We start from the raw sequence: 17933 nt of genomic DNA on the forward strand, positions 1-17933 counted from the left end.
AGGAAGCTTGCTATCTCTTGTGGGCTGAGGGGTGTGGGGGGTTGGGGAAAGACAGGGAGTAAAAACTACACCTTCAAGAAATCTGAACCCCAGGCTCAACCCACATACAGATGTGGGGTTTGAACTCACTTTATCCTTGAGTATAGGGAATACCCAAGCTACAAAATAACACCAAAACCATTTCCAAGCCAGTAAACCTGCCTGTCTATAGTGGTACTTCCAAAGCCCAGGGCAATCTAGACTCGAATGGATATAACACCCTCTGAACATGAAGTCACAATAAAAAATTATAAATCCCTAAGGAAATTAATTGCCAAAAGAAATATCAACAGATGCAATAACGAGTAGAATATCTGGCGTGAGCAAAGAAAGGTGGCCTGAAGACTCTTCTCCATAATACGTTCCTAAGAATACTCAATGCAGGAGACATCCTATAGTAAAGTGGTTCAAGGGCCAAACGAGCCTGGGAACACATCATACTGTGTTCCCAAACCCCTTTAAAGACTCACAAAGCTCATTACCATACAAAAGCTCTGACATGCCCTGCAGTAAAGAAACCAGGTTACTTTGTTTAGCCAGAGTCTCTTACATATGTCTGACCTGAGAACAGTTTTTTCTTTAACCCAAACACCTATAAACATCTTCCAATATCGCAGTTTTATGGGGCACAGTTGGGCAAACACTGACCTAAGGAAGAAAGTGCTCTTTGGCTTTCTTATAGATCCCTATTCCATTCCCAGCCTCGTCTCCCATTATCCCCCTCAGAGACCTGGGATTCTCATCACAAAGGTTACTTTTCCCCCCCAAGTACAGTATTATTCCAAATTTCCATATCTTTATTCCTCCTATTCCTCCAACCTGAAACAGCTTTCCAAAATCCTATTTTCATTCTCCAAGTTTCAGCTAAAATATTCCCTACTCCATGATGAATTCTCCCTCTGACAACCTGAAATAAAATATTCCAGGGTACTTTACTTGAACTTTGATGATAAGCAATTACTGCCCTTAGCCACATACTATGGATACATGTTTTGAGTCTGTCTGGCCACCAGACTATGAGCTCTTGAATAGTAAAGACGAGGTGTCACTCATCTCCGCATCCTCCTGCTGAGGTGGGGGTACATTAATGAAGAGCAGGGGCGTGGGAGGCAGACACATTCAGCTTCAAACCACAGAGCTATCTATTGTTAATGAGCTGCATCACCACTCTGAGCCTCAGTTTCTTCCTCTGAAAAGTGGAAACAATAATCTCTACCTTGCAAGTTGTTATGAAGAATAGAAATAATGTGCTGAATAGCGTTCCGGGCAAAAGAAGTCAGAAACAAAAGCATACACATACCACTATTCCATTTACATAAAGTTTCAAAACTGGTAAAACTCATCCAAGGTATAAGAAGTCAAGAGGGTACTCCCTCCCAAGAGATAAGATATCAGAATTTGGTCCCTGAAATAGAGTTTCAGGAGACAACAACACATTTAAAAATGCCACAAGGCAGAGAGAAACTAACCTGTAGTTCTCATTATAACATATTCTTGACATTAATTTTTTTAGAGACTTAACCAATTTATTCCTGACCTATATCTAAAATGCAGGCCATTTTCCTATTATTAATAGTACTCACCCAGAGCTGTCTCTGAAAAGCCTCAATAGTATTTCATAAGAAGGCATGGACTTTTTAATAAAAGCCACTCTGACGGGGGTAAGGTGATATGTCATTGTGGTTTTAATTTGCATTTCCCTGATAATTAGTGACATTGAGCATGTTTTCAAATGTTTTTTGGCCATTTGTCTATCTTCTTTTGAAAAACTTCTGTTCATGTCTTTTGCCCACTTATTAATGGAGTTGTTTTTTTTTTCTTGCTGATTTGAGTTCTTTGTAGATTCCAGATATTAGTCCTTTATTGGATGTATAGTGTGCAAATATTTTCTCCCATTCTGTAAGTTGCCTATTTGCTATGTCGATTTTTTCCTTAGCTGGGCAGAAGCTTTTTACATTTTATAATATATGTTGAAAGAAACCAGTGGGCTACAGACTGAGAGTAAGTCATAATATAGCTGATATCACTGTTCCGAGGTGTGGATTTATCTGAACACAAGTCATCATTTGATTACCAACTCAGTTTTCTGCAAATGTAACATGATGTGCAGTTGAATGTTAACTTAAGATCCATAACATTAATTCAAATACTTTAAAAAATTCCACTATAAAATGGTATTGAAAGGAAAGGCTATTAAGCATGCAAGAGATTACTTATCACACAAAATGTAATTAAAGGGAGCAAAAATCACCAAGTCTCCTGGAACTGACACAGAATTTTCAAAGCCTGAAGGACTAGCATTCAAATGAAAAACAGCCAATTATCAGAAGCTTCCAGCTATGTAACTTCCAGCAATGTATGATCAATTAAGGGGAAATAAAACTATGAGTTTAGCCAGAGAAAATGCAGAACAAACCCTACTGTTCTTTCACAGGCCTTAAAACTGACGCTGTCAACATCAAAGGTGCTAAAGGGATCAAGATCAGAAGTAATCAACTTTATGAAAAGCAGCACATAATTCTTAAGTAACACATAATTTCAAAGAAGCAAATATGATGCACAATTTCATTAATGTGAAAAATAACTATATTCCAAATGCTGGTTATACAAAAAGAGCAACTCATATGTAAGCATGTAAATTAATGAGAGCTGCGACAGACAATTTTTTAAGTGTAAACAAAGTCATGTTTCTTTGTTTCTGGGAAGATATAATTAACTCAAGGGCATATTTTACTATTATCAATGGCAAAATTGATACCATTATCATTTTTAATGGTGCCTCAAAAGGATATGGTGCCTCAAAAGGATAAGGATATGGCAATTACAATGATAAGTGCCATTTATTGGGCACCTGCCAAACACTGCACTGGTATTTTATATCCATTATCTCTAAGCCTTGTGACAACTCTATAAGAGAGGTACTCTTAGAATTCCCATTTCACGTCTGAGGAAACTACGGTTCAAAGAGACCGTGGCTTCTCAAGGTCAGACAGCCAGTAAGCAGAGGCTAGAACCCAGACTGCCTGTGCCCAAAGCCTGAGTGGTTTCCAGGGCACTATAACGCCTCTCCACAAACAGTCCACCCTACCCTCAACCCCACTTGACACGGCCAGCTCAGATAAATCTTCACTTAAAGAAAACTCTCTATGATCTGGGAGCAGGATGGGCCAGCATGAATTCAGGTGACAGGGTCCCCCTACTCTCAACCCAAATATCCCCAAATTGATCCAAATTCTGCCATTTATATTTTTCTGTCTACACTTGAGAACATGCTTAAGAAGGCCCCAAAATGACCAACTGTCTCAATGTCTACACAGCCAATCAACTAACTGGGAAGGGGCAGGAAACACGTGTGGCCCTCCAGATCCCCAAGTGCGGACCCTTGACCGAATCCAAACTTCACAGAACAAATCCCTTTATTAAAAGGGATCCTTTATTAGAGGGACTTGTTCTGTGAAATTTGGATTCAGGCAAAAGGCTGCACTCAAGGATCCAGAAGGCCACATGTGGCCCTGAGGCTACAGGTCCCCCAGCTCACTGTGCCAATTTGGTCACAAAATCCAGAGAAGGCAGTAAACATGCCTGGCAAGAAACAAGGACATCCTCTGTTCCTGAGTTTAAGGTGGGAAGGGGCCTATGGCCTGGCCAAAGGCACCCTCTTCTCCGAAGGTGCCATTCCCATCAGGATCAATGGAAGCAGAGGCCTCCCTGAGCCCACCACGGGAGAATCCAGCTGGCCATGCCAGTCCCCTTGTGGGATCCTTTGGAAGATTCGGAGAAGCCCACAGTTCTATCAGACAACCGCTTTTCTTCTTCATCAAACTTTTCTAGGATGGCAGGCAGGGGCTTGCAAATTTTACCCTATTCTCTGCTCAGTTTTCTCTCTGATATAAAAAAGGAAAGCACCTCAAGCCTGGATGCTAAGAGTGGACTAAGATGATTCAAGGAGCATTTATTGGGCATCTCTGAGGATACAGAAATGAATAAGACATAGTCTCTACCATCAGGGAACTCACAGTTGAGTGTGGGACGAAAAGTGGCTCAGAATTAACTACATACAAGAAAAGGGAGAACAAGGAGAATACTATCCTGGAACATGGAGGAGAAAGGCATTAATTCCAGGTGCAGGGTCAATGATAAACTGAGCTAACACTGAATTCCTGCCAGGTACCAGGTCCTATACCAGACATTTTACTACATAACCCATGTAATCACCCTGTGGAGTATGTTCTAATACTCACTTATCCTCACTTTACAAATGAAGAAACAGAGGACAGGCCAAGAATCTGGCCAGGGTCACATAACTAATTTGTAAGCTCCAGAGATGAGATCTGGACCTTGCTGGCCAACAGTAAAGCTTACACTGTTTTCGCCACTGTAGACTACATCTCCTGGAGTAAAGAAATTTTTCCTGGGAGAAGAGGGATCTGAACTAGCTTTCTCTTCTGTAATACAGGGACCACAGCAACGCCTGCTTCACAGGGCGATGGTGAAGGTCGGAAGAACTGAAGACCATAAAGCACTTAGCACAGTGCTTGGCCAACTGTAAATGTTCAGTAAATAGGGGTAGCTTTGTCATCATCATCATCACCACTGTCATTTCTTCTTTAAAGAGTCCAGAATGTAGTGGCCATGGGCCAGAAGGTTTGTTTGATTTTTTGTTTGTTTTATTTTGTTTAAAGGAATTTTTTTAAAAAAGCTTTTTTTCTCTCTGGGAAAAAAAAAATAGATCTTACCAAACCACAAGTCCCACCCATGACCACCTGACAGGTGAGGCCCCTGTCTCACCAGAGTCGTGCCGTACCTTCTCTTCCGAAGAAACGGTCAGCTTGTCACTGGATATCAAGCTGCACACCTGGTCCAGACTTAGGCTAAGAAACTCTTCCCCCAGCATCACCTCTGGAAAGTGCTGCTCTGTTCCAAAAAAAGCAGAAGTTAATAAGGAAACAAAGTTATAACACACTCCTGTCCTTCTGTGAGCCAGTGCCATAGCAGTCCTCGGGAGGCGGGGGAGGAAGAGAGACAGACAGAGACAGAGACATCCTGACTAAAGGGAAACTCGGCCTTTCAATCCAGCAGCAAAGGCATCGCCCTGTGAGATCCTCTGTCCCGAACATCCACACAGACGAAAATAGGACAGAGAGATCTGAGTTTACATTTTTTTCGAGATTAATAATGGCACTGCAGAAAAGCCTCACTGGGACCTGCCTACTTAATAGAGCTCGTTTCCCTGCAGGGCGCAGACGGACAGGGTTGCAGACCTCACCCCCCCCCCTCAGCTCTGTCGAACAAAAGTGGGTCAGAACCGCCGCGTGGCTGGAACTCGCTGGGGGTTCTTGCAGGAAGTCAACATTAGAAGGCCTAAAGATGGGATCGTCCTTTCTTGCCCAAAGTCAAGTCTACTAGAGTTGAGTGTCTGTTCATGAGGAGGCCCAGCTAAGCCTCCGTCCAGGTGTGGTGGCAACAGGTTGGCCCCACCGCCACTAGGAACAGTCCGTAGCAGCCAGGCCCATGGAGCTGTAAGACAGAGGGGAATGTGGGGACAACTAGAACAGGACAAAACCCACAAGCCTCAGGTCCACACAAGGGAAATGCCAAGGGCAATACCCACCCTGACGTTTGCCCAGACCATCATCCTGCCATTGCGGAGCATTATTTTCACTGAAATATCATATACTTCAGAAAGAAGGAACCTAGGGTCACATCCGGGCTTTGCCATTTACGAGTTGTGTCCTTGGGTCAATGGCATCATCTCCTTGGACTTTGCTATTCTCTTCTGCAAAATGGGAGTAACACCACCTGTCTAGCCTCGCTCCCGTGCCCAAGGAATAAGGATCTAGAAAAGTGTTTCTCGAGGCTCCTACAAGGTGAATCTGCCCAAGGGCTGACAGTTTCTAGTTCAGCAGACTCTGGAAATGACAGGATGTCGTTTACCCAGACGTTGTTCCTTTCTCAGTTCTCACACAACTCTACACCATTGTCCCAAGCAGCATGTGTGCTCCTTGCCCTCTGGGTCTCCCCTTCCTTCTCTGGTGGACCCCTCTAGCCTGGCAGCCTCTTGGATAACCCTGAAGGGCGACACCTCTCAGTGCCCACTGCAAGCAGCCTCCACTTGGTCTGGTTGGCCTCTTATATGGGATTCAAGGTCCCTCCATCCTTGGGAGCTCGTGAAATGTCAAGGCTGCTGCAGGGGCATAATGAAAAGGAAAGTCAGAGTATGTTAAGGCCCTTTCTCACACTCAGCAACCTTTTTTTTTTTAGAGATGGGATCTTACTATGTTATCCAAGCTGGCCAAGTGATCCTCCCGCCTCAGCCTCCCAAGTAAGCGGGGACTACAGGTGCACGCCACCACACCCAGCTTCACCAATTTCCTAAAAACCAAAGAACTTAAGATTTAAATCGCTTCTTGGAAAAAAGCGTTTCAACTTTTTATGCTGAAATAATTTTAGACCGAAAGAATTCCCATATAAGTTCCCACCTTCATCTGGATTCTCCAAATGTTAATAGTTTATTCTCAAAGATTAAGTTATAAACAATCTTTTCCATCTTTCCCAGAGCAAAAAGGGCTCCCCACTTGCTCCATACCAGCTTACTGACACCGCTGTGGTCGCAGCTAAAGCTTGTCCGCCTTGACACTCAGGAGTGTTTGTACACAACAAGGCAAATCTGAAAGTCAGGTTCTTTATGAAGGGAAGCAACTGTTATAAAGTGAGCAGAGTAAGAAGCTGGTCTCCTTCTCTATAAGGAATAAAGTCTTTAGTTAAAGCTTTGTTGTTACACTAAACATTCAAAAAAAACCTTTTTAACCATAGAAATATTTAAGACCAGTTAGTGTTATTTATAAAGTGTTCATTCGTGAAGATCTTAAAAGAAAAACAAGAGTAAACTCCTCTGGATGAGGAGAATTTATTCCTGGCCTGGAGGCTGGGAAAGTAACTGGATTCTCCCTCCATGCCCCTTTCTGATCCAAGAAGTCTCTGGACCACACAGCCTCCCGTTGATTGGCAACACCCGAGAAACAGCAGATAGAAAAGCAGTCACCGCACAAGCCAGCACTCCAGGACAAAGCACAGGACATCGGGCTCTCCGGATGTGCCACGGCTGAGCTCGGCAAGACCACGCGGCTCTCAGGAGGGTCAGACACACCAGCACCACATCTCGGTGGCCCAGAGCCACATCTGGCCTTCACACATTTATCTTTGGTTGACAAAAAGAAAACACAAAAAACTGACATTTGGAGGAGGGAAAAGAGTGAAGAGAACAGGAGGAGATGAGAAAGTAAAATTCTGTGCTGTGAAACAAAAACTTCCTTACAGTTCATAAAGTCAAACGTAGATAGGCTTGGATTTTGAAAAGAAAGACAACAGAAGTGCAGTAATGAATACTGTAGGTGACTTGAGGATCAGAAATACTCAGAGACAAATCAAGGCAGAAAGTAGTCAGCCCCCAATCTCTCCATCTCTCACCCTCTTGGGCACTACAGGATTTTATAATAGTCTAGATCCCTTCTTTCTGAAGTGGGCTGTTTCTTTGCCCATCTGGAACCTTCCATGGAAATCCCATTCAGAAATCCTCCCAGGAAACAGTGTCTGGTGGGGAGGGGCAGAGCAAGAGGATTAATGAGCCGTAGCTTCTCATCCGGGGCTGGCACCCAGGGGCCCTGGAGATTTGCAGGGCACAAGCAGCAAGAGGCAAAGAAAGGGATCGAAGAGGAAAATGCCTTCCCTTCTCCCTTTAGTCTGAGGAGACCGCGTAAGCCCCGCAGTCCCCTTTCTGTTAGCAACACTCAAGACAACGGGATAGAAAAAACAGGAACAGGATGCTCTGGCTAATAGGATTTCCCCAGAAGACTGTGTACTCAACCTCTTCACAGCTGCTTCCCAGAAGATGCCTGAGAACCACCTTCTACTTTTAACAATGATTTGGTTTTCTGTTTGCTTTGCTTTGCTTTCTGTGTATTAATGGAGAATGTGGTGAAGAGCCTTTGCCAAAAGTAGGAAGACCTGAGTTCACATCTTTTTTTTTTAATTTCAGCATATTATAGGGGTACAAATCTTAAGGTTATGTATATTACCCATGATATCCCCTTCCCCCTCCCACGAGCCCGACACCCGATAAATGTTACTCCTATATGTCCATTTAAGTATTGATCTGTTAATACCAATTTGCTGGTGAGTACGTGTGGTGCTTATTTTTCCATTCTTGAGATACTTCACTTAGTAGGATAGGTTCCAGCTCTATCCAGGAAAATACAAGAGGTGCTATATCACCATTGTTTCTTAAAGCTGAATAGTACTCCATGGTATACATATACCACATTGTATTAATCCACTCATGTATTGATGGGCACCCGGGTTGTTTCCACACCTTTGCAATTATGAACTGTGCTGCTATAAACATTCGAGTGCAGGTGTCCCATCTGTAGAGTGTCATTTGATCTTTTGGGTAGATGCCCATAGTGGAATTGCTGGATCAAATGGTAGATCTACTTGTATCACTTTAAGGTATCTCCATATTGCTTTCCACAGAGGCTGAATCAGTTTGCAGTCCCACCAGCAGTGTAGGAGTGTTCCTCTCTCTCCGCATCCACGCCAGCATTTATTGTTTGGAGACTTTTTGATAAAGACCATTCTTACTGGAGATAAGTGATATCTCACTGCAGTTTTGATTTGCATTTCCCTGCTGATAAGAGATGTTGAGCATTTTTTCATATGTTTGTTGGCCTTTATTCTGTCTTCTTTTGAAAAATTTCTGTTCATGTCCTTACGGTCACTTCTTTCTAGGCTTTGGCTTCCTCATCCATAAAATGGAAACATAACACCTGACCTAGCATTAGAATGGCCCAAATCCAAACACTGACACCACCAAACGCTGCTGAGAATGGGAAGCAACAGGAACCTGCATCCATCACTGGTGGGGGTACAAAATGGTTCTGCCACTTTGGAAGACAGTTTGACAGTTTTTTACAAAGTTAAACACAGTTTTACTGTATGTTCCAGCACACGAAACCCTGCACATGAATGTTTACAGCAGCAATTTATTCATAATTACCAAAAACTGGAAGCAACCGAGATGTCTCTCAAGAGATTAATGGATAAACAAGCTGTGATACATCCACACAATGGAAAACTATTCAGTAATAAAAAGAAATTAACTTTCAATCCACAAAAAGACAGAGAGAAACATTAAATGAATATTGGTAAGTGAAGGAAGCAAGCCTGAAATGGCTATATACCATATGATTCCAACTATATGACATTCTGGAAAAGTCAGAACTACAGAGACAATAAAAAGATTAGCGTTTGCCAGGAGTTCAGGAAGAAGGGATAAGGACTGAATAGGTAGAGCAGAATGGACTTGTAGCATGGTGAAACTATGCTGTGTGATGCTATAATGGTGCATACATAACATTATGCATTTGTCAAAACCCATAAAACTGTACAACACAGAGTGAACCCTAATGTAAACTATGGACTTACGTTAATAATGTACCAATATTGGCTTATTGTACAATAGCAATGTATTGACATCGATTGGTTCCTGATAATGTAGCACACTAATGCAAGAAGCTAATAATGGAAAATGTTCAGCGAGACGAGATAAATAGGAATTTACTCACATTTGCAGAGGCCATTGCACGTGCTAGATAACTGATAACGTGATATACCAAATGCAATGCTTCTTCACAAATGAAGAAAACATTATGAGCTGATGCCCACAAGGACCTTACCGGCTCACAAGAGAGAAGAGACAAGGCACCAGTAACTCCAACCCAAAGTCCACAGAGCCACGACTTGGAGAGGTACTTTGAGTATAAACAAAAGCAGGGAAGCAGAAAAATTCAGAGCATGTTCAGGGTGTAGGGAACAGCAATAGTGAAATCTAGCCAGAGCCTAAGCTACGCCTTCCTTTGTCTAACGAAGGGTTAGCGAGCACCCCCTAAGCACGGAGGTGCGCCCGGCTCCGGAGACGCAATGGAGCAGGCGCGCTAGGTCTCGCAGGAGGGGCGCATGTGCAGGGGCAGAGTATCCTTTAACTGAGGGCTAGCCCCTTGAAGGGTAACTCTCCAATAATAAACTCTAACTTTTCTTGTCCTTTTGCCTCTTTTCCTTAAAGAGGGTGGGAAACAGAGAAAAAGAAGTCCATCAATTAAGGGTTCTGGTTAAGAGTTTTAATTAACCAGCTTTACTGTAAGTAACAAACACTGTTTAAGTTCCAAGTCCCAATTAATTAAACACAATGGGTGTGTCCTCATCCGTTTGGATGAGAAATTGTGGAGAAGAGGGAGAGGCACCACAAACTTCCAGTCTTTTCCCTACCAAGGAGCACACATCTATCTTCCCAATGTTGACAGGATAGTAAGATGTGAGTGGCACATTCCCAGGAAAGGGCTTTCTCTGGGGGCAGAGTTAGGTCTTTTCAAGGAAGCAGGTGTGGAACAGGTGAGGCATCTCCTAACAGCAGCTAATACCACGCTACGTATTTTACATATATTATGTCACTTAATCCCCCTAAAAACCCTACCGAAACAGCTCAGAAAGTCTAAGTCACAAGCGTAGGTTCACAAAACAGTAAGTAGTAGAGCCAGGTTTTTAAATCAAGGCTGCCTGATTATAACAACAAATATTCTGATGAGTACCTTATTCCCTAAGATAATAAAAACCAGTCCTGAGCAGGCCACTGTGGTAATATTCAATATAGACATCAGAAAACCTTAAGAATCCCTCTCAGGGATGCTGGAGAGAGAAAGAGAAAGAGGTGGGGAAAAGGGGAGAGGGAGAGGCAGAGGGAGGGAGAGAGGGAGGGGGAGGGACAGAGGGAGGAGGAAGGTATGAATATAAAGATCATTCTTTTAGAGAAAAAAGTAACCTTAGAGTAGCAGTGTTCTGAGCATTTTGTAGTCAGTCTTGAGTCTTGGGTTCAAATCTCAGACCTAACCCCTGAATTAAGGTCTTTCCCTAATCCCCACATTCACCAGGCTAGATGAAATGATATTCATCAGTGTTCCAAAGCCCCCAAAACAGTAAATCATCATCATAGCCCTAATCACCCTGCTTCATCACATGAGGTCTTTCTGTCGTACTGGGACTGGAAGCCCCATGACAGTAGGGCCAAATCTGTCTTGTTTGAAGCTGAATCCTCAGTGTCCAGCACAATGTCTATATTTATTGAGATCTAAAATTATCATTGCACTTCCCTGCCCGTTCTCCAGGACTTCCTAGGGCTCAAGCAACCTCCCACGCTAGCCCTAAGCCTATTTGTCCCCTCTTTATGGGACAAAATAAACCTAAGCCTTTACAAGCCCAGAACAAATGGAATGATAACCCATCTGTGACTCCCTTGACCGGCAGATATGAAATGAACCTCACAATTCCAAGGGCCAGTACCCCCAGGGAACAGGTGTTGGTGCCTCTGAACAGAACCACTGGGCACACCTTCAGGAGAGACTAGGTGACACAGGTGGACATACAACCAGACTCAAAACATTTCGGCAGGATTAAAAAAGAGGCAAGCTTTCTTGAATCAATATTTAGCTTTCCAGGCCCACACCCTCTCTGCTCCAGGGAGAAGGCCTGTCTCCCACAGGGAAGTAACAGAGACCTACCTTGACCTCTTCCCAGAAGGGTCATGACCACCAGCCCTCAAACTCTAAATATTATTACCTCCACCCTCCCTGGGGATGGTGAGAAATGAGATCTCTTTCCATGTTGACTTAACTCCAGAAATATATGTATTGTTCCATTATCCCTCCTCTTCTCTCTCTCTCTCTGTCTCTCTCTCTCACACACACACATACACAGAGCCAAGGGCTACATCAAAATGCCCAGGTAACAGTGCTATCAATTCAACACTGAACTTACCTGTTACCCAGAAAATTGAACAAGGGAAGTTTCCTAAAATCCCAACAAAAAGAAGAGCTGGCAACAAAAACCACACGTGCACAACTGCTTCATTTGCCACCTTCAGGTTAGAAGCAGACAATCAAGGGGAGGCAGGAGTCCCCTCTGGGAGTGGACAGGCTGCGCTGGCCTGGGTGGGTGGTGACGTAAGTGATGGGCTGGGACACAGCCCCCTGGAGGCAGACGGCCTCACTGTGCATCTTGGCACTGCCACTTTCAAGCTATGTGATCTTGGGCAAGTTACTAAACCTCTCTAGAGTTTCAGTTTCTTCTTCTATAAATTATTTTTATCTTTTTATATTATTAATTAAAAATTATTTCTTTTTTATTATTTAATTATGACCACTCTTCCATAGCTGTATTTCACCTATAAATTAAGAAAAAAATAACCACTTCTTCGAGTTAGGTAACCAAAATGAGATAGCGCCTGTGAGGTGTGTAGCACCATTCCCGGCATGTAGTAAGTGCTCAAAAGTGGTAGAAACTCCCACCATCACCACCATCATCATCACTTCATGATGATTAAGTTGGGAGCAGCAATTTTATAAGAAGACCCTCACTGAGTCAGAAGTTTATGTTTTTTTAATGCTTTGCCAAATTTTTCTGCTGCCCTTAATTTAATTACTTCGTTCCACAATCTCAAATGACTCAATCAATCGCAAAAAGGCCATTTCCCACCATGAGCACGTGAAATCCGATGGCTTTTCCATCCCATGGCTGGAGGGTTTCAGCCCAGCTTTGGCAGACTGATGTAAACAACATGTCAAAAGAATTTTAATTGCTATTTCATTAATGGGGTCCCATTAACAACCTTCCCAAACAGCCCTGCTGATGGCCCATTGCATGGCTGTCCAATTACCAAACAACAAAATCCCCATAAACTCAGGCCCTGGCCTCTGAGGTTAAAGATTAAGCAGTCCCTGGAAACAACAATAATGAGGTATAAGGAAAAAGTTGTGCAAAACACTAGGGTCCCTTTCCCAGCTACTAGCTACCCAGGAAGACTAAGATACTATCAGAGATACCTTGCAGAGGCAAGGGTTTGAGCAGTCCTATTCTAAATGTGGGACTCACGCTCCCCCCACCCCAGAATAACATATACCATAGCATAAATCTGAGGGCATAGCCCTGGGGGAAAACCAAATCCAGAGGAAGCAGGAGGGACTTCCACAACAGGAAGAGATAGGACCACTCCAAACAGGAAAACAAACAGGCAGCTGGATAAAGAGGGGCGATGTTCCAGCCCCGACAAAGTAACCCTCTCCCCAGAAAGGCTATAGACCTATTAGAAGGCAAAAGTTGGACTTAAAAATAAAGTTACCTTTTTTAGAGAGCAATTTGGCAATATCTATCAAAAAATTTGAAATGCACATTCTCTCTGGTCCAATAATTATGCTACTAAGATTATACCCTATAGGTATACGAGCAAGTGTATGCCAAAGTATTATGTACAAGAATTCTCACTGAAGCATTTTATATAAAAGAGAAAACTGGAAACATTAATGTTCATCAACAGAAAACTAGTTAAATAAGTTAATACTTCATCTACATGATGCAGCAGATAATAAGATACAGCCACACACAAGGGTCTGGAAAGATTTGCAAGATTTTTGTCTTAAGTTGAACAAAAGTACAGTGAGTACAGAATGCTTCTGTTTGTGTAAGTTAAAAAGCATAATATACAAATTCTGTAGGGATACCAAAATACTCCCTCTAATCCCTTCAGAGAGAGAGCCTAGAAGAAGACTTATTTTGCATTTTATACCTTTGTGTACTATTAGCATTTTTTTTTGTCATGAGTGTAAGTTGCTTTTATTGAGTACATTCTCTAAAGTTTTAAAACAGTGGGAGAGAAATGTATCTGGTAACATGGAAAGATGTTCACAATGTACTGCTAAGAATGTTTTCTAAGCTGGAAAATATGCATGTACAATGAAAATTACCTGGAAGGACATACACCAAGGTGTTACCTGTGGTTCTCTCTGGGTAGGCCTGTGGTATATTCTTTCTACCTGTCTGCTTTCTCTGTAATGATCAGGGATGGATTCTGTACTAAAATAGTAATAATAAAAGAAGAAGAAACCTTTTTTTTGGAGAAGAAAAAAGAACAGAGTTCAGAAGCAAATCTGGGGGCTGCAGACAAGTGAAGGCAGAGCCCAGCTGGCCAGAGCCTGGGGAGGGTGAAGGAGGCAGCACAGGACATACCTGCCTGTGCCTCTGGAAAAAGAGAAACCAAAACTAGCAGTCCTAGAAACAGTCCTTGTCCTCCAAAGTGCATGTGATCCACAGCAGTGGTAACCCCAAGATTCCTGTCTCTCCAGCCTGGACCCAGCTCTGAGGCTTTCTCACCGCAGGTGATGAGGTTGGCAGGGAGGCCCCACAGCACAGCCCCGCGTGATGTCTACTTCTGCAGGATGCTCTGCTCTCTGTCTTCCTTGATCCCCAAATCACCCTGGAAACAAGGCGGGATATACAACCCCACCATAGAAAGGAGAAAACAGGCCCAGGGTCACTCAACACCAATGTGGTGGCTGGTCTGATTCCTAGTTCTGATGTGGAAGGTAAGGTCTTTTTGTAGTTTGTTGGCTTAAAATACCTCCTCACTCGAGGCATGGGTCCGGGACGCCTGTGACCACAGGGGCTGACACTGTCCCTTGTATGTGACCCTAGTGGTGCCTACACTCCTGCACTTACCCTTGTATGAGGTAGCAGATCTGTCTTGAGAAGCGGCCATAGTAGAGAGCACCAGGCTCCATCTAAAGTTGGGAGTAGGAGACCAGGGAAACAAAGCCCACATCAGTGGGTGGGTGCAAAGAAGAAAGTGTGAAGAATCACCTTCTACTTCCTTCTCTAAACACTGCACAATCTAATCTTCACTTCACTTCTTCTAATGTCTTTTCATCACGGTCTTATCAACTTCTGCATTATGCCACCTTAAAATTACCTCCCTGCTGTGCACAGCTGAGGGCTACAAAGAAAGCCACCCAGGAGACGGCCATGGGCTCCACAGAAGACCTGCACGACAGGGAGGAGACTCTCAGCCTGCAGATCATGCTGCCCCAGCCAGAGAAGGTGGGATGGCTCCCCCAGGGAGTGAAGGAACAGGTGCCATGTGTCTGGGAGGAGCCACCCAACAGGGAAGAGAAAAAGACACCCACATGGTGCTTCCCCCACCCCAAGATGACTACACATCTTCCGTCTGGCAGACAGACATCAGCTGTCTGCTTGTCGGGGTTTGGTGACTACATGGCACAGGCTCCCAGGCACACACTTCTAGTGGAAAATGCCACCTCTCGTCACCCACACTTCTTGGTTACTGATTCACAGGGCCTGCTATGTCCAAACTGGGCCTGGAAGCTGCAGAATATGGTAGTTATAAACTCTGGCTCTGGAGTCAGCATCTGTCTGGGTTTGAATCCTGCCTTCTGTCCCTACTAGCTGTGTGACCTCAACAAATTCCTTTACCTCTCTGTGCCCTGGTTTCTTCAGCTATTATATGCATTAAATGGGATGAGGCCCATAAAATGCTTAGTGTAGGGTATGACCCAAAGTGAAAGCTCAATAAACACTAGCTAAGGACAGTTCAGCAGGATATCTGCACACACACGTGCATACACACATTTGCAGTGTTGATAGAACCCAATCATCACGACAGTATCAGGACCAGGGAGCACCAAGAAGATGGATGTGTTCCCAACTGCATCGTCCCCACTCTCCCACAGGTGAATCTCATGTGCAGATAGTGAAAGTGACAAGGTGAGAAAACATGGGTATTTAAAGTGGGGCAGAGCCAGGCCAGAAGAGCCTAGGTACCTTTGTTAAAGATGGGGGATTCAGCATATTCCCCAAACCTCAGACGATCATAGCAGCCAACTACAAAAGGATGGGATATGTGTTATTGGTGCAAACATACACACACACTCTATGTGGAAAGAGAGGGCTAGCAGGGGGAGACAAGGAAGAGGAGACAGAGAATTCCTGGCATCTAAACACTCTCCCTTTGCCACCACACCGGCACATGTTTGCCTTGGCCAAGCTCTCAGCTCCTGCTAAGCAAAGCCTGAGCACATCCCTCGAGAAAGTGACGTCTTCAAAGGCTGGGCTGGGGAGCCCTCCCCAGGGAGAAAAGGATGGGGAATATACAGGGGAAAGAGAGCACAAAAGGGACAGCAGAAAACATGACAGTCAAGGTTCAACCCAGAAAGAGTCAGCAGGATACATAATCGGGCTACTGGGGTTATCCTTACAAACATCGTCATCATCAAGACCACCTTAACGACAGGTCCTATTTGTGTCCGCAGAAACAAACTTCAGGGAGAAATGAGAGTCTGATCAGACTCCTGATCAGGGGTTTGGCCAGAGAAAAAAATGGTGACAAGAAACAGAGCAAACGCGGGACCTGGCAGGTGTGCAGCCAGCAGGTCCTCAGCTAATGTGCAGACACCAGCTGGATGGGAGAGACAGAACAGAACAGCAGCCACGGCAGTGTTTGGGCAGAGGGAAGAATAAGGTGCTTTACTGCAAGGAAAGGAGGTGGCCGTGACCAAATCTATCAATTAAAATGACCAGACTCGTTTCCTAGGTCACTCATGATCTTTCCTCAAACCGAAATATAAATAGCAATGAAGATTTCTCTCTAGCTTAATAAACATGGTAGACTGCACATTCATATTCATCTCCACTCCCTCCCAAAACCCCATTAAAATATTAAACAACAGGATGACAAGCTCTAGCGGGGAGAATGTCTCCAAGAAAAGTAAATGGAATCAATAGATTTTCTGTTATATTTTGAAGGACTGTTCAGTTGTACCTATCTGACAAGAATTAGTGGTAGTAGCATATACTAAAGGAGAAGATAATTATGAACCGCATTTCTGATTTTAAAAACATTTCCTGATTATAAAAACTATCATTGTAAGACATGACTCAGTTGTGGAAATGACATTTGGAGAATAAAGAGAGGGGACAACTGTATGTGTAGGAGGAGAAAGTGTGAGAGCTCAATCTTACCCTCTGGAGAAATCAATAGATAATATCTAAAACTAATAAATCAAAAAATAGTGGCATACAAATATTACTTAGATAAATGGAGGGAAGTAGCAGATGAAGTGGTTTTAGCTGAATCAGAACGTGTATTTTAATTCTTTTAGGACTGAAATGGAGAGACCCTGGAGAACAAGACTTGGCGTGGAAAGGTAAAGCAGGGGCTCCCGCTCACCATCATAAGCCTTGAAATTGTATGTGACTCTTAAAATTGGGTTCCTAGAACACCTTGATCAAAATAAAGATTCTCTTAAACATCAAAAATGGCTTATTTCAAGACCTAACTCAAGTTACTCTCCCCAACCCCCAAGTCTTCTCAGGTCTCCTTCCTCTACTTTGCTGAAAATTAATCTGTACCATCCATGTGGCAATTAATCATTTCCATTTGGCAATGAGCTAAACTCTCCCATTGTTAGTTATCCTTCCACCTGTATCTCACCTTCCTAACTAAATCATAGCTACTGAACAGCAGAGACCACTTCGCATAATCTTTGAGGAGCCTGTAGCTGACTGAGTGATTAAATCCACAAGGTGCAGCGGCCCAGCTCCCTGTTACCTGCGTAGGCGTTGGCCTGCTGCAGAAGGTCAGTGCAGGTGTGCACGTCGGCAAAGGCGCGGATGCCCAGGCAGTTGGTGGGATGCAGCTGGGACTGCAGGAAATCACAGCAGTTCTGCCGAACATCCATGAGCTGCAGCAAGCTGGCTGCCGGGAGCAGCACCTGCAAGAGAAGGTGACACTCTGAGCCATGGGATCCCACCACAGGGACTCATCCCCATAGGCACTGTCCTAATTATGTTGCTCCCATGCTCAAGACCTGTTCATAGCTCTCCACTGCACGCTCAGTAAGTCCAGATTTCCCAGCATGCTTTCCAGCCTTATTTCCCGCTACTCTCTACTTCCTGGACCCCAAGCACCAGCCGATTCTCTGTATCCCTACAGCAGTGCTTCC

The 17933-nt window shown here is 43.9% G+C and overlaps 1 protein-coding gene across 2 annotated transcripts in view; it reads right to left on the reverse strand.

Annotated features, from left to right (window-relative positions):
- Positions 1 to 17933, reverse strand: part of KLHL3 (kelch like family member 3) — a 127281-nt gene that overhangs the window by 50227 nt on the left and 59121 nt on the right. For both annotated transcript variants that reach the window (XM_020282163.2, XM_020282143.2), the window contains exons 5-6: positions 17540 to 17702; positions 4844 to 4953 (exon numbers count right to left, since the gene is read on the reverse strand). In XM_020282163.2, coding sequence (XP_020137752.1) covers positions 4844 to 4953; positions 17540 to 17702 — 273 coding nt within the window. The remainder of the gene's footprint in view (positions 1 to 4843; positions 4954 to 17539; positions 17703 to 17933) is intronic.

This window comes from Microcebus murinus, chromosome 21, assembly GCF_040939455.1.
Source record: "Microcebus murinus isolate Inina chromosome 21, M.murinus_Inina_mat1.0, whole genome shotgun sequence".
NCBI classification, from domain to species: Eukaryota; Metazoa; Chordata; class Mammalia; order Primates; family Cheirogaleidae; genus Microcebus; species Microcebus murinus.